Raw genomic sequence first — 16,351 nt, forward strand, 5'->3', positions numbered from 1 at the left:
GTGTTTTATATAGCGCAAACGTGACCCAACTGGGTATCAGAGTGCTTCACAATTCTATAGCACTGTACTTCTGACATTTGGTTTGATTAGTCCATTAAACAAACTACCAAGTATATATATTCAATTTTAAGTGGAAAGCATTTCTACTTTACAAATAATACATGTCCTAAACATTACTAGAGATCAACTTGCATTACAATAGTATGTGTCCTAAATATTACAACAATTGACATTTTAGAAATACATGTACTAAGAATACCTCATATCATTTAGTACAGTGGATTGTACGCAGCAAGCAACTGGTTACAGAATATATAGCTATTATCCTATACTGCTTTCGGCCCGGACACGTTGTACAGATGGGGCAGGGTCGCGTCATGATGCTGCTGGTGAAAGCTGCCAGAAGATGCTTCAATGGCATGGCCCTCTGTACATGCCAATGTCCCCTCCACCACAAGCCGTCCTTCCAGTACCTTAGGTGCCAACTTTACAGCCGACAGTGAAGTTTCTGGTCGGCAGCAGTAGACATGAGCACTTTAGTTGAAAAGGCTGCTACCATTATGCGAAGGGGAGGTGGAGAAGACAAGAAAATGAAGTAATTTGCTTTTGTTAATAACAAGCAAGAAGAGGCACGCAGCGATGAGTGAGATGGTGAGGAACTGGCTCTCTTACTTTGAAGTCAGAGAAAGAACAGGCATTTGAACTCGGTCTGTGAATGAACAGCAAATGTGACGAGATATGAACAAGAATTACAGCCGTTTACAAAAAAGCTTGGAGCGGGTAAAAAAAGTGCTCATATGAAGTGCTCTTAGACAAAGAAAAAAGAAAAAGTTCTAAAGCAGTTGATAATATGGGACCATTGCAAAGACACAAGTAACGGGACGGTGCTCCGTGGGAGGGAACAATCTACAAAAAGGAGGGACAAGTAGGAAAGATTAGCCATTGGGAAGCAAGGCTGTTTAAAGGAGATTCAAAGAAACAAATAAAAAGCAATGAGTGGGCAGTAAGCCCACAAAGTTAAGCGCTGTTGCGGCAAGACCTAAAGAAAAGAACTGTGCTGATGTTTCAGAATTTATCAGAATTAGTACAAATGAAGCACATTTGTTTTGTATTACTGAAGTGTGGAGAAAAATATTTGAATAAGATTGAAACACATTAATACACTAGGGGATGACATTTGCAAACATTATCATTGATGTGCAGTAAAACCATATTTCGGTGTAAATGTAATGACCATTTCAATTGAAAATGTGTTGTCTGTAATGGCAGTGCGCTACCACACCAAGTACACTCCACACTACGCCACTCAACTCCACACCACACCACTCCAATCTATGCCACTCACTCCATGAAACAACACTCCACTCCATGCTCCTCTACTCCACACCACTTACCCCACTCCAATCCTCCCCACTCCACTCCAATCCACCCCACTCCACTCAAAAGTACCCCAATCCATCCCACTCCAATTCACCCCATTCCAATCTATCCATTCCCAATTTACCCACCGCAATCTACCCCACTCTAACTCAATCTACCCTATTCCACTCCAATCTACCCTAATACACTCAATTTAACCCAATCTACCCGACTCCACCCCAATCTACCGCACTCCACTCTGATTTACACCACTCTGCTCCAATATACCCCAGTCTACACCACTCCACTCAAATTTATCCCACTCTACTCCAAAGTACCCCAATCCATCCACCTCCAATTCAACCCATTCCAATCTATCCATTACCAATTTACCCACCGCAATCTACCCCACTCTAACTCAATCTACCCCATCCAGCTCAAAACTACCCCACTCCACTCAGATTTACCCCACTCTGCTCCAATATACCCCAGTCTACCCCACTCCACTTCAATCTACCCCAACTCTAATCTACTCCAATCTAACTGACTTCACCCCAATCTACCTCACTCTACTTCAGTCCAATTTACCCAACTCCATTTCAATTTATCCAACTGCAATCTATTCAACTCATCTACACTCCTACCACAATCTACCCACTCCAAACTACCACAATCTATCCAACTCCAATCTACCATAATCTACTGCACTCCACTGTAATCTACCCCACTCCACCCAATCTATCCCTCTCCACTTCATCCAATCTACCCCATTCCACTCCATCCTAATCTACCCCACAAAACTCCACTCCAATCTAACCAATTCTACTCCACCCAACTCTACCCAAACCTACCTCATTCCAGTCGAATCTAATCCACTCCACCCTACTCCAATCTACCCTACACCACTCCATCCTAAACTTACCTATCCCAATCTACCCCATCCAACATACCCCACTCAATTCTACTCCCATCAATTCCACCACACTCTACCCCACCCCAACCCAATCTACCCTAAACCATTCTATATAACTCCACTCCATTCTACTCCAGTCAAATGTACCGCAATCCAAACTACCCCAATATACTGCACTCTAATCTACTCCACCCCAGTCTTCTCCACTCTACTCCAATCTACCTCATTCCACCCCACTCTTTCCCAATCTATCACACTCCAATCCACCCCGATCCATCCTACTCCACCTCAATCTACTCCACTCCACCCAAATCTACCTCAATTCAATCTACCCCACTTGACTCCAATCTACCCCATTCCACTCTACCCCAATCTATCCCCCTTCTAACTACCCCACCAACCTCATGCCACTAACTTTTAGCCATGTCGAACAGCAGTCACACTGGTGTACATAATGGCTAAAACTCGTTGCCAAAGCCAATAGCTTTCGGATAGGAGACACCTATTTGTTTTGACAGTGCTTGTTTTCAGTGGGTGTTTTTTTCATCATATTCACATGTAACAGTTCCCTACAGCCAACTCCAAGCAGGCACAGGTGTTCAACTGTGCCTGGGCACAGCAGGGGATTCCCTAAAGGGCCTGGCTTATGTTTCTATATTTTTTATTTTTAAGGGTTCCCGGACACTTTCTTGGGGTTCTCGGACCCTTGCAAACGTGTGTATCCTTATTGAACATCAATAGGGTTTCAGACCGAGCAGCAGGTCTCCGAACATCACAAATGTCAACCAGGGTACAAGGCCAATTACTGTGCCTGCACAGACACCTGCCTAAGGTTTGCGGATCTCAAGGGTCATGATGTGGAATCCAACCTCTGTTCAAAATCAGCAATTTCTTTCTACATTTTATCATTAGGCAGCCCCTGTGCCAGGGAGAGACAGGATGGCACCACGGCTCTTTATGGCTTTTTTAGTATTTTTACAGAATCCGGGGAACAAGTCTTTTCATCATGTAATGGTTCAAGATGTAGCCAGCCAATCAGGGAGCTTCAGTTCCACAGACCCAACTTTGGGTTTACGTATCCGAAACGGATGGGTGAAAAAGCTCCCTCATCCAATCGGATCCAATATATTTTTACATTTGGGTCCACGAGTCCAGATGCACGGACCATTCATAGGCTAAAGGTCCAGCTAGCTCGATCTTAAATGACTAGTGGCTTAATTTGAAGACCACAAAAAAACACTGCATGAAACTAGCCATGCAAATCCCAAATAGTTTTGTGCAGATTCATTGAACTGTACCAAAGTTATTATATGTGTATATATATAATTATATTACATGGGATTCTGTAATCCCTGTATAAATGGCGGCCTCTAATTTCTTTACAATCAGGAATTTGTGATGCACCAAGTTAGTGATTATGAAGAAAAGACGTCAGAACTCAGCTTTTCTAAGTTATTACAGTCGAGTTCTGTGGGCACAATGCCTGCTGCCAGAGCCAGAAGCTGATGTGAAAAGAAGGTCAAGTCACGAAGCATAATTAAAGCAGCTGTTTAAAGCAACAAACAGAACTTTGCTTTTATTACTTCTGCTGTATGTTACTAGCTTACTATGAGAAGCAGAGGGAATATGTTTATTAGTTTCCTTAGATAAAGAAAGGGTGGAATCTTTATGCATGTTTCTACACATTCCGAGCTACTGCAGCTTTTTTTTTTCAATGGACATTTATTGAACTGTTTCTAACATCTTTTTGCAACAAATATCTAACCGTTTTTATTTGTACTTTTGCACAAGAGGTTTTAAGTTCATTCTTCATGTTTGCTGCATATATAGGAGCTACGCACCAAGGTTTGAGGGAAAGGTGATGGTGTGACCATGTATTATACGGGATAAAGTACCACCTGGTGCATATAATACGATTATTGCAAGTCACCTCAGAGTTCCAAAACCTATGTGTATCTGTCTATCATGAGGTGGTGTGCACTCCTGGAGAACTCTGCAGTGACAACAACATCCCTGGTCAGCCCTGCTGTTGAGGCTGGGGGTCAGTATCGTTCAGTGGGTTCATTCCAAACCATAATCCTCCCTTCAGAGACTTTCTCAAATCTGCCCTCACGCATTTTGAAGAGGTTACATGTGTTAGTATGCACTCCGAGAGACCATTTATAGTGAAACACATACCTGGGGTAGCTTCGAACAGCAATAAATGTGATTTTGTATTTCCTCTCTCCATTGAGTCTTCATCTGCAGTATTTGTATCCAGTCCTAGGAATGATGGAGGCACACACTGACCCCGCTCATCAGGAAAGAGCAGTTCTGCCTTGCAGTTCTGATGTTGATGCTGTGATTCAGGGTGCAGTGGTTCGAGTATGTAGTTCTGATCTGAATCCTCTGCATCAGTACAGGGAGGTTCTAGCTTGTACTTTTGATCTGAACCATGTGCATCTGCACAGGTCTGTTCGAGCTCGTCGTTCTGATCTTGTTCCTGTGCTTCAGGAAGCACTGACTCTAGCTCTCGGTCTTGTGCCGCAGTGTGCATTGGTTCTAGCTTGTAATTCTGATCGGAACCATGTGCATCAGTATAGGCCGGGTCTAGATTGTCATGTTTGTCTGGTTCCTGTGCTTCAGGGCGCATAGATTCTAGCTCATAGTTCACGATTGGATCCTGCACATAAGGAAGTTCCTGCTTCAAGCATAGGTGTTGCTGTAGGCACTGGGTTTGTTGTGACCCCAAATCATCAAAGGACAATAGCCCAGACTCTAATTGTTCGTCTGATGACATCCCATCAGGTGACAGGGGTTGTAGGCACTGGTTCTCCTGGCGATCTTGGAAATCAGAACATATCAATGCTTCCTCCAAGGGATCATCAGGTCCGTTCCCATCTGGCAGGGCGGGTTGTATACGGTGGTTTTGCTGTGGTTCGTGTCCATCAGGAAATAGTGGGTGTGGGCAGAGGTTCTGTTGTTGGTCCCAGCTATTATCACATAATGGAGATGGTTCTTGCTTCAGGGGCTCATCTGGCTCCAACTCTTCTGGGAACGCCATCTGTACGCTCTGGTCTTGCTCTGGTCTCTGCCCATCAACAAATTCCGAGTGAAGACACAGCTTTGCCTCCTGTGAACTGCATGGAGGATCTGTCTGAGGGCACCGGGATAGAGGACAATCCTGCTGTACTCCATTTCTATCTGGAAACCCAGGCTGCAAGCACTGGTCCTCCCGTGGGTCCCGTCGATCTGGAAACACTGGCTGTAGACAAAGGTTTGGCTCCTCTGGACGCACTTGAACCTCAGTTGGCGAGGAGAGGGTACAGTCCTGCTTTGGTGCATGCCCATCAGAGAACACCGGCTGAAGACACAAGCTCGGTTCCTCTGACCTGTCCAGTTGAGGTGTCGCAGGAGACCGGCTAACAGCACAATCTCTAATGCTCGCCGGACAGACCATCTCCAAAGACACTGCACCATTATCTAGATAACCTTGATACTTTTCTATCCAGATTTTCTTAATCAGCCCAGCGACTCTAGAAGGTACGTCCTCCACAGTATTCATCAAGTTATCCAGTTTTGCTTCCAACTCCTCCAGCATGGATAGAAGGATAATGTGGGGCAGGTCCTCCAAAAGCGGTTCCAACTCATTGTCCCTCTGAGTATCTTTTTGAGATCTTGAAGCTGAGACATCATGAAGACGTAAAGATGGGACTGTGGCTCTTACGGATTCACGTGAACACTGCGCTGTCACTTTCTTTCCTGGAGCCCGTCTTCTCCCCATTCCGGTTAATTGAAGTTCAAGTCTCAAGTGTCTGCAGAGGAGAGGAAAAGAGAAAAGACAACACATTATCACAGGACAGTTGGGTCAAAATACTCCTTCCTGTCTCACCAACCCCAGTGTGATCAGAGAACATCGCTCATTTCTAAAACCAGAAAAAAATGAATCATTAAAATGTCACAATACCCGCAACTTAGTTCATATATCATGAAAGGCAAGGATTTGAAATGTGTTGTCAACACTATGTCTGTTCCTTGGTCTGCTCAAATTGTGCACTGTCCAACCACAAAAAAGAGAATATTCTAACTGCCTTGCAGCAATGAATGGTTTATAGCACCCTAGCAGACCAGAGTGCACTATCATTCTCACTTGCACTGTACAGTTCTCTTTTGCAATATTCACTTCAGTAACTGAAGCACGCGCCGACATACCAAACCTCTACAGTATCTACAAAACGCTTGTTATGTCCTTGCATATATAGAGAGCATGTTCAACCTGTGGTTTCTTGGAACTGAATCAGAAATACATTAAAGAGGAGATAACAAATCAGACCAGGGAAGAATCTAGTCTGAATAGGCTTGTGGGTTGTCAGCTTTCTGGATGAAAGGAGCATGTACCAAAGCTGCGTCCACCTGATCTGATCCTCTGTAATTTTGGAATAGAAAGTAAATTCAAGCGAGGAGATCTCTGCTTTTGTTCGGGTGAATGCATTTCCACCTGGTTTGCAATGAAGTGAGGGGCTTGACCTCTCACCCCTTTAGAGCTGAGGCAGAGGGTCTTAGAGGGGATTTGTTATTTCAATATAGGTGTGGCGCGTGCCCACCTCTGAAGATGATGTAGTACACAAGCTGCGTCGCAGTGAATTACTTGTAGTCCATGAATGGTGATATTGGGTATTCTTACATACACGGTTGGCATTATGCGATCTAAATAGGACTACAGCCCCTGCTATTGACAAATACTAAATCTGGAGTGTTTAAGGATTACTCTATGTATAGGTTTTATACTGGAATGGTGTGTTTCCAGTACGAATCCTATGCTTGACAGCACACACACCTCTGGCTTATGGTGTAAAGGTTATGTGTGGCACTAGGTAGACTGTGTACTAGTGCAGGGGTAGTGAGCAGCAGCGTGCTGTATTTCATAAATCTGGCTCAGCGCGTCTTTCCCCCCCTCGCACATCACAGTGCTGCACCTAACTGCTGAACTATGCTGCACTAAAAAATAATAAATCTGCCCCGTAGTGTGCATGCGTGGTCTGTCCAGGCTCAACCCTCACATTCTCTTGTGCACGCGTGGTCTGCCCGGATTTAACCCTCACATTCTCCTGTGCATGCTTGGTCTGCCCAGCCTCAACCCTCACATTCAACTGTGTATGCGTGGTCTGCCCAGCCTCAACCCTCACATTCTCTTGTGCATGCTTGGTCTGCCCAGCCTCAACCCTCACATTCTCCTGTGTATGCGTTGTCTACCCAGCCTCAACTCAGAGTTGAGTTCTGTGTAATTATAAGATAAACCACGTCATCTGTAATTCTACGCGCTTGGTCACCAGCACTAATGATTGAATGTGTTTTACACCAAGCGCGTAGAATTACAGATGACGTGGTTTATCTTATAATCACAGTGAACTTTCGCCAGCACTTATTTGGTTGGAAATAACAAGGTGCCGCACATGACGATGCAGAATTAATGCTTTTCGCAAAAGCACGTAAAAAACTCAAGAAAAATGTTTAGGTTAACAGCAATGACGTAATGTTTAATTTACATACTGCATGATGATTTTAATGCAATGTCTCACGATGTATCTCCCAACATTGACTAAACAAGTCTGTTTTTCCAGCTCCGAGGACAGTCAAACACCTTGAATCTGTTGTCACTGTCTATTACGTAGAGGTGTGTCACATGATATTGTATAAACACTGTGATTTGCATTGCACTCGTACTCGTGAACCAGGAGGTTTCCTCCGAAATGAGCAGAGTGACTTGGCTTAAATAAAAACACGCTGAAAAGGAACACTTGTGGCCCTGGCATAGTTTGTGGGATACCGGCGAAACGATTGTTGAGATTTGGGGTTCGCGACCCCGCCAAGGCCCGCCACTGAAAGCGGCTGGGGTTTCTGCGCGAACATTTAGCTGTAGGTTTACACATATATAGAAGTTGAGATGGACAAGGCAGGGGAAGAGAAATAAAGAGAAAGCTATTCTATTTTCACAAATGCGATGGCGAAAATCCTCAGAGCAGCGCTTTGATTTTTGGTTGCTGCAGCAGGAATGCCAATGGTGAAAGGGGATTTATTTGTAATTACAAATATTCAGCAACTAAAGCTACACTTTCAAGTGCTATATGTATGTCTTTTTATTGTAATGTTATGCACTAGTCCACTAAACTTAGAACACATAACGCATAACAGGATTTCCTGCAATGGGAGTAACAAGCTGACTGGACAGCCACATAAAACCTTTTTGCAGGAAAAATCTAGACTCAAACGCAAAAAGAATATTTATCAATGTCTGTTCAAGCTGCTTTGATTGTACTTGGCTGGTGGACTATAGCAAGCTTGGGCTTTTAGATGCTTTTGCCGGCCCCGGTTTCTGAAGGTTTAACACGATTAAATATTTTTTGGGCATCACACGGCCTTCAATGACCCTAAACGCTGTAATAAATTCAAATGTATTCCAAATAGGGAGCCCCAAATATGTGTTGCCCGGGCCCCACAAATCATTAAGTATATCAATGAACTAGAAGTCAGCTTCATATGCTAGTTATGAATAAAACAACCACCTTACTTTAGGGAACAAATTCCGGATATCAAAGGGTTCAATGTACAGAACTGTGGACCAAGGCGCTTAATAAAGACATGTATTCTGAGAGAAGAAACTAATATTATTCTGTAAAAATATGCTTTTGTTTCCTCCTAGCATACCTCTTAATCCATTGTAGAGATAACCTCCCACTGAATACAAACATCAAAAAACAAGGTCTGAGCAGGTGTTCATGAAAATGAGTAACAACTCCAAACGGACCCATTCTGGACGAATGTATGACGTTACAACGCATTCATTTACAACGCATGCACTTACAACGCAGTGTTTACATCACAAAATCAACTACAACGCATTGCATTACATCGCATGACACTACATCGCATTTAAAAAAACTACCTTTATAACGCATTTCATTACATCGCATACTACCTTTACAACGCATATCATTACAATGCTTATCATTACATTGCATTTAAGGTAAGTATTGGATAGTATGGGTGTTAGACCCGTCTGCTTCTGAGAGTCCCCTCACCACTATGATTTCTTTTGTTCCCCTGTACCTCCCAAAATTAGTCGCTTTTTATTTGTCTACCAGGACTTTTTATGTGTTGTTTCATGGGGTTAGATGTTCCTTGACGCCCAGTTGCTCACAAGGTTTGTGGCACCTATTTACAAGGCGCCTGGCCCAAACCTGTGGCATTACAAGCTGGGGTAGACAACCTGTGTAAATGAACTTAAAATGGTGGACACCCTTTTTCCTCATGTGAAGTGACTCCCATTGGAGCCTTCATGAACCCTGGCCTTTTGAGGTTTTGGCGCCCTTTGGTTGGCACGCATTTCTGACAGGAATTCCTTTATTTTCCTCAGGTACACAAAATGGCTGCTCTAGAACCCCAGTACGGTGGCTGTGAGTGTCCTAAATACCCCTCAAGAGTGCCATGTCATTGTCACAGCCAGAGAAGGTTCTAGAACCTTCTGGCTCGTGCCAGTACCCCAGGGCACTGGCTATATAAGGACCAGTCCCTGGCGGCCATTTTAGAGAAGATGATGAAGATGATGAAGTTCAGATTAGAGAAGAGATTCTAGACTTGACACCAGATTGACACCTGCCCTGTTGACCCCTAAGGTGGCTGGTAGCGCAGGCAGTAGAGCAGCAAAGGGTTGCTGGTGTTGTGTCTGACTGGCGTTCCAGTCAGCCACGTGAGAAGTGATCTAGCGCCTACAGCGCCTGCCCAGCGAGTACCTCATTGCCCCCAAAGACTGTGGCCAGATTCGTGTGCCTCTCCGCCCCCCCGGTGGTGAACTGTGATCGACTTATCGAGTCGCGAGGCGAGAGCAAGTTCGCCGCGACCGCGATCGTCAGCTGTGCCCCCTTCGCGTCAGGTGCCTCTAGAGGGGAGCTCGGACGTCTCCGAGCCCCACCAGCGTAGAGCGCTTCCTGCGCAGATAGAAGGTGAGGTGGTGCGCCGGGGCGGGGAAAGGCCGGCCTTCGTTGGGCGGGACTAGCGTCTCTGCCACTTCCCAGTGACCCGGGAGCTGTAGCTGTGGGCGGGAACCCCCCTGTATGCGGAAGTCGGAGGGAGGTCCGTGGAGCCCCTGAGAGCCCCGTCGCTAACGAGAGGAGTGCTGTGCCCGACTGAATCGTATCTTGACTGCAGCCGATGTGAGGTGGGCCCGTTTCCTCATAGTGAATGCAGCGTTGTGAAGGAACTGTGAACCGGCATTTATTTGACTGTGCGCGAAGGTTGTGTGACCTCTCCGGCAGCCCGTTCGTCAGTCTAATGACTTTGAACTGGTGCCGCCTGTGCTCAAGTGGTGCTAAAGCCCGTAGGCACGCATAGACTTCACCGGCAAAGCAGAGATCCTATCCCGGTGACCGCTGAGTGCAAATGATGTATTTACTGTGTTTCCTTGCCTTCTAGATATACGCGCATACGCCTTGAGTGATTATTAAAGAGTCCCAAACCTTATTTTGTGCTCAGAGAAGCCGTATACCTGGTAATTGAAAACAGCATAAACTGTAAGAGTTATCTTTCCCATTTGAAACGTATTGCAGATGCAATGATTCGAAAGTATTTAATTGGTGGCAGCGATACCAGAAGAAAAATGTGGTTGTTTATTTAAATGAACCAATATTTATTCTGATATTTATTCTGATATTTATTGTGATATTTATTGTGATACTCATTCCTGAAGTTATTCTATTTATTAATACTATTTATTACCAGAACTGTATGGAATGGAATGGAATGAGGATTTGTAGAGCGCGATGGCTTCCCAGGGGCGTCCCAGCGCTGTAGGGAACTTGAGCTAATCCGGAGGGGTAGGAAGAGGGAGGCTAGGTTTGGTTTTAAACAGAGGTTTTGCTGAATAACCAGGTTTTGAGAGTTTTTCGGAAGGTGAGGAGGTTGGGTTCGGATCTGAGATTGAGAGGGAGGGAGTTCCAGATCGTGGCCAGGTTGTAGGAGAGCGAACGACCCCCACATCTGGCCTTCCTGATGCGTGGTACTGAGGCGAGGTAGGAGGTCGCAGATCTGAGAGAACGAGTGGGCTGGTAGGTTTTCACAAGGGGAGAGTTAATGGGGGGGCCTGTTCCCCAGTAAGAGCGGTGTGCAATGCACATGCTCTTAAACTCGATTCTAGATCTCACCGGGAGCCAGTGAAGATCTCTCAGTCTGGCTCTTACTGACGTTCGGCGGGGAATATCCAGAAGAATTCTTGCTGCGCAATTTTGAATAACCTGGAGTCTGTTGATTGTGGATTTGGGTGCTCCAAGATATAAGGCATTTCCACAGTCGAGGCGGGAGAGGATCAGTCCTTGAACCACGATTCGTCTTGAGTGGAATGGAAGCAAAGGGAGAATTTTGCGGAGCAGTCTCATCAGGCCAAAACAGGTCGCAGCTAGCTTAGTGGCCTGATGGTTGAAGGACAGAGTGTGGTCAAGCCAGATGCCCAGGCTCTTGATTTGCTCCTTGGGTTGCGGGGGGTTGCCTAAGCAGGAGGGCCAGATGGGGTTGATGGTTTTGGCGATGTTATTACCCAGGAGCATTATCTCAGTTTTTTCCCCATTAAGCCAAAGACAAGAGCTGGACATCCAGGTGGCGACTGCTTCCAGAAATCTGTGTAGGCTGTGTTGAGAGTTTAGGGGGGGGTCCAGAGATACCACTAGCTGCGTGTCGTCCGCATAGGAGACGATCTTTACACCAAATGGGCGGACGACATCAGCTAGGGGGCGCAGGTAGACATTAAAAAGGGGTGGGACTCAGGGACGAGCCCTGAGGCACTCCACAATTAAGTGACCAAAAGAAATGTATATGTGCTTTCCCAGACAACCCTATTTACAACAAAGAACTTTTATATAAAGGAATCGTATTTTTCTACAGCAGTGGTGTGGTGTCCTTCTTTTTGGTGTGGATGTACAAGGAGTTATTATTGGGTCAGAGCCGGCTTAACACTACAGCCTTCACTTGCCTTGTCACTTGAGCCAAGCTACCCCCTTTGTGCTGGGCTTGCCCATCGCAGGTCCAACATAAAATTGGTGCTCAGTGGGTGGGATTGCGAGCCGTGCTTGTTTTGAACCCCATAATAATTCAGTGTGCACCACAGGTACACACCCGGAGTTTTCTCCTAGCGGCCCTCAAATTCAACGTTTTGCTTTTTCCAAATTCTTTCCTGGAGGTGGGTGGAAGTGACCCTCAAAGTTCTTATCCTGGTCACCTACTTCGGGGTGGTGGTCCACACTTTTCACTGACAAGATGGAATTCGAAATGTCAGAGCTGGAGACCTATACTGTGGCACAGCTCAAGGATTTCTGTCAGGAGAGGGGAGTGTTTGTCAGGCGAGGGGCCAAAAGAGAGGAGCTCCGTACTAGTCTGCGAGCATGGGTGGAAGCACACACGGAGGGAACGGTGGAGGAGGAGGAATCGGACAGAGGTACTGTCATTGATAGGACTGCGGAATGTCCCCCGGGGGTGGGTGAGATGTCAATCAGCCCCAAGGCAACCTCACGGGAGGGCAGCAGTGTGTCATCGAGAGGGTTGTCAGAAACCGAGTTAGCTGACAGGAGAGAGGAAAGACTGTTAAGGTGGGAAATAGCAAAAATGGAGTTGGAAGAAAGAAGGGAGGGGAGGAGGCTGGAACACGAGTTCAAGCTACGAGAGCTCGAATTCCAGGCCCCTAACATCACTCCGAAGGGTGTCGAGTCAAAGGAATTTGCCAGGGAGCCCAGGCCCCATTTACCCAAGGACGTAGTCGCCAGTTATACCGCTGGAGATGACATAGCCAAGTGGCTGGCAGCCTATGAGGTCTCCTTAAGAGCCCATGGGATCCATGAGAAGCATTGGGGTGGTGGATTATACCGGTACATGCCTCCGACAGGTAGGGATGCCCTATTGGCCCTAGACCGGGAGGAACAGGTTAATTACCCCGCCATGAAGGTGGCGCTCATCAGGAAGTTTGGGTTGACCCCCGAGAAATACCCGCAAAGGTTTAGGGGCAGCCACAAGCTGAGCTCCCAGAATTGGGTTGACTTCCTGGATTTTGCCAAGAAAGCCCTGGATGGGTGGGTCCAAGGTAATGAGGTGGAGGACTATCGAGGGTTGTACGACCTGATACTCAAGGAACATCTACTTGAGAAATGTCTTCCCGAGCTGAGGCAACACCTGGTAGACAGCAAACTTACTTGCCCCCGTAAGCTTGCTGAGGAGGCGGACATTTGGGCAAGTACCCGAGTGTCCACGAAGGGGACGGGAGGAGATTCTCAGAAGTCCGGACAGGGCGCTCCCCAGAAGAAAGAGGGGGGAGATAACAAGAAGCAGGAGTTCTCCAAAGGCCCCCAAAATACCTTTAAGGGGAAAAGTTTCTTCTCCACTTCTAAGGCTAACCCGCAGAAGAACCCTAATCCTGGCCAGAGTCAGCAGCCAAGGGTTATCCATTGCTATGAGTGCGTTGGTATTGGACATTATAAGGGAGACATGAAATGCCCAAAGAGACCACCCCCTCCCACTGGACGAAAGGCCCCGGGAGTCGCTAGTGTAGCGCTCAGGGAGGAGATGCCCTTAGTTAAGGGGGGGGAGTGGGCGGGTGTCACCTTTGTGTCCCTGGGTGATCGGGAGGTGGTTCCAAAGATCAAGGTGCCCTCAAATACTACCAAGTATGGGCAATGGGTCACCATCAATGGCCATAGAGGGGAAGCTCTGAGAGATACAGGAGCCAGTATGACTATGGTAAGGAGTCATCTGGTGTCCTCGGAGCAGGTGATTCCAGGCGTACTTCATCCAGCCGCGATGGCTGACGGCAGAATGGGCCACTATCCTGTGGCCGAGGTTCCCTTTGAGTGGGGAGGGGTTGCAGGTTCACTTCGAGTTGCCGTAAGCCCCGCCGTGCCAGTCGATTGTCTGCTGGGCAATGATATGGCAATTCCCAACAGGTATTATTGAGAGACAATTTCAATTGTGCATGCCTACAGGCATTACTGAGGACAGAAACAAGGAGTCAAGAGGGATTTTTGGAGAACGGTGGTATTATTCACCAAGGACAAAGGGCATTCAACATATGTATACAGTTTACAACAGCACTGTAAGGATTAGATCGTGTGACGCTGCATTAAGTGCCGAACAGCCACGCCAGATGAGCTTTTGCCCTCTGTGCCCCTCCTCTACTTAGGAGCTGCCCAACTACGTGAGCAGTCCCAGGACAAGTCGCTTCCAGTGACCAGCACGTATTCACTCCGAAAACCGCAAGCCACGCATCCCTGCTTGGCTTTTTCACTGTATTCATTGAGAACAACCCCGTCCTGATGACGATCCTGACTCAAGGGGATCGAAACGCCGTCGACCACACAGCTTGAATCAAATGACGCATATGACACTTTCAGCTTTTATAAGAAAATAATTCTCTCAAGTGACTGTAACTTGTTTATTATAATTGAAGCTGTAATTGATGTATATACCTTATTCTATGCGCCACCAATGCTGTTCTTAAGCACTTGCACTTTCTCTTCACCTAAATTGTATATAGCACCTTGCACCAAGTGCCACTGGGTTGTCACACGATCTAATCCTTACAGTGCTGTTGTAAACTGTATACATATGTTGAATGCCCTTTGTCCTTGGTGAATAATACCACCGTTCTCCAAAAATCCCTCTTGACTCCTTGTTTCTGTCCTCAGTAATGCCTGTAGGCATGCACAATTGAAATTGTCTCTCAATAATACCTGTTGGGAATTGTTTTTTCTACACAGTATACCCATCCCAACTTGGTTTATGGGTTCCCTCCTGTTTTTCCTATAACGGGCAATGATATGGAGCACAATGCTTGGAAGGAGGTGGAATACCGGACTCATACTGAGATGCTGGGTACACCTGATTGGGCCTGTGTGAGTACCAGGTCTGCGGCTGCTCGGGAGGAGAAGTCGCGTGGGTTGGAGCCTGGAACAATGGCCCACCCAGCTGCTGATGAGGGAACATTTCGAGGACAGGAGGAGCCTGTCTCGATGTCCATGCCCCGTGAGACGGATAGGCCACCTGTAGAGGTGGACCCGGAGTCCGCGGAGGAGGACATGGTTCCGTTGGAGGACTTGCCTATCCCCGCTGAGTGGCGAGTGGAAGGAGGACCATCCAGGGAGGAACTGAGCAAGGGACAAAGGGAATGTCCCACCCTCGAGGGTCTGAGGCAACAGGCTGAAGCCCAGGCAGCAGGTAACGAGTCTGGGAACTATCGTGTTTACTGTGAGGATGGTCTCCTCTACAGTGAACCCAGGGCGCCAGTGCACGGATTGTCACGGGCCCTGGTAGTCCCACAGTGTTACCGAGCCTTCCTATTAGAGTTGGCTCATGAGATTCCCTTGGCAGGACACTTGGGTCAGGACAAGACCTTTGCCCGGCTTGTCCCCCACTTTTATTGGCCTCGAATGAGGGTGACATCCGACACATACTGTCGGTCGTGCGTGTCATGCCAAGCCAGTGGGAAAACAGGGACGAAGCTGAAGGCTCCTCTGGAACCACTTCCCGTCGTTGGCACCCCCTTTGAAAGGGTGGGCATCGACATTGCTGGGCCCCTAGATCCACCTACATCATCCGGTCACAGGTTTATCCTGGTCCTGGTGGATCACGCCACAAGGTATCCAGAGGCAATTCCTCTGAGAACCATTACTGCACCAGTAGTGGCCAAGGCCCTGATGGGGATCTTTACCCGAGTGGGATTCCCCAAGGAAGTTGTGTCCGACAGGGGGACCAACTTCCTGTCAGCATATATGCGGGCCATGTGAAAGGAGTGTGGAGTGACTTACAGGTTCACCACTCCTTATCACCCACAGACCAATGGTCTTGTGGAAAGGTTCAACCAAACCTTGAAGGGTATGATCAGAAGTCTACCCGAAAGCCTGCGGAGGAAATGGGACGTCCTCCTACCCTGTTTGCTCTTTTCCTACAGGGAAGTGCCGCAAAAGGGAGTGGGCTTCAGCCCCTTCGAGCTTTTGTACGGGCACCCTGTACGTGGACCTCTCAGCCTGGTGAGGGACTCCTGGGAAAGGTCTCCCCGGAAAGTTCCCCAGG

At 47.1% G+C, this 16,351-nt stretch overlaps 1 protein-coding gene across 1 annotated transcript in view; it reads right to left on the reverse strand.

Annotated features, from left to right (window-relative positions):
* LOC144767744 (uncharacterized) overlaps nucleotides 1–16,351 on the reverse strand; it is an 80,363-nt gene that overhangs the window by 54,360 nt on the left and 9,652 nt on the right. The window contains exon 2 of the mRNA XM_078651130.1: nucleotides 4,451–6,066. Within this exon, the coding sequence (XP_078507256.1) occupies nucleotides 4,451–6,035 (1,585 nt within the window). The 5' untranslated portion in view covers nucleotides 6,036–6,066. The remainder of the gene's footprint in view (nucleotides 1–4,450; nucleotides 6,067–16,351) is intronic.

This window comes from Lissotriton helveticus, chromosome 1_1 (assembly GCF_964261635.1).
Source record: "Lissotriton helveticus chromosome 1_1, aLisHel1.1, whole genome shotgun sequence".
NCBI lineage: Eukaryota > Metazoa > Chordata > Amphibia > Caudata > Salamandridae > Lissotriton > Lissotriton helveticus.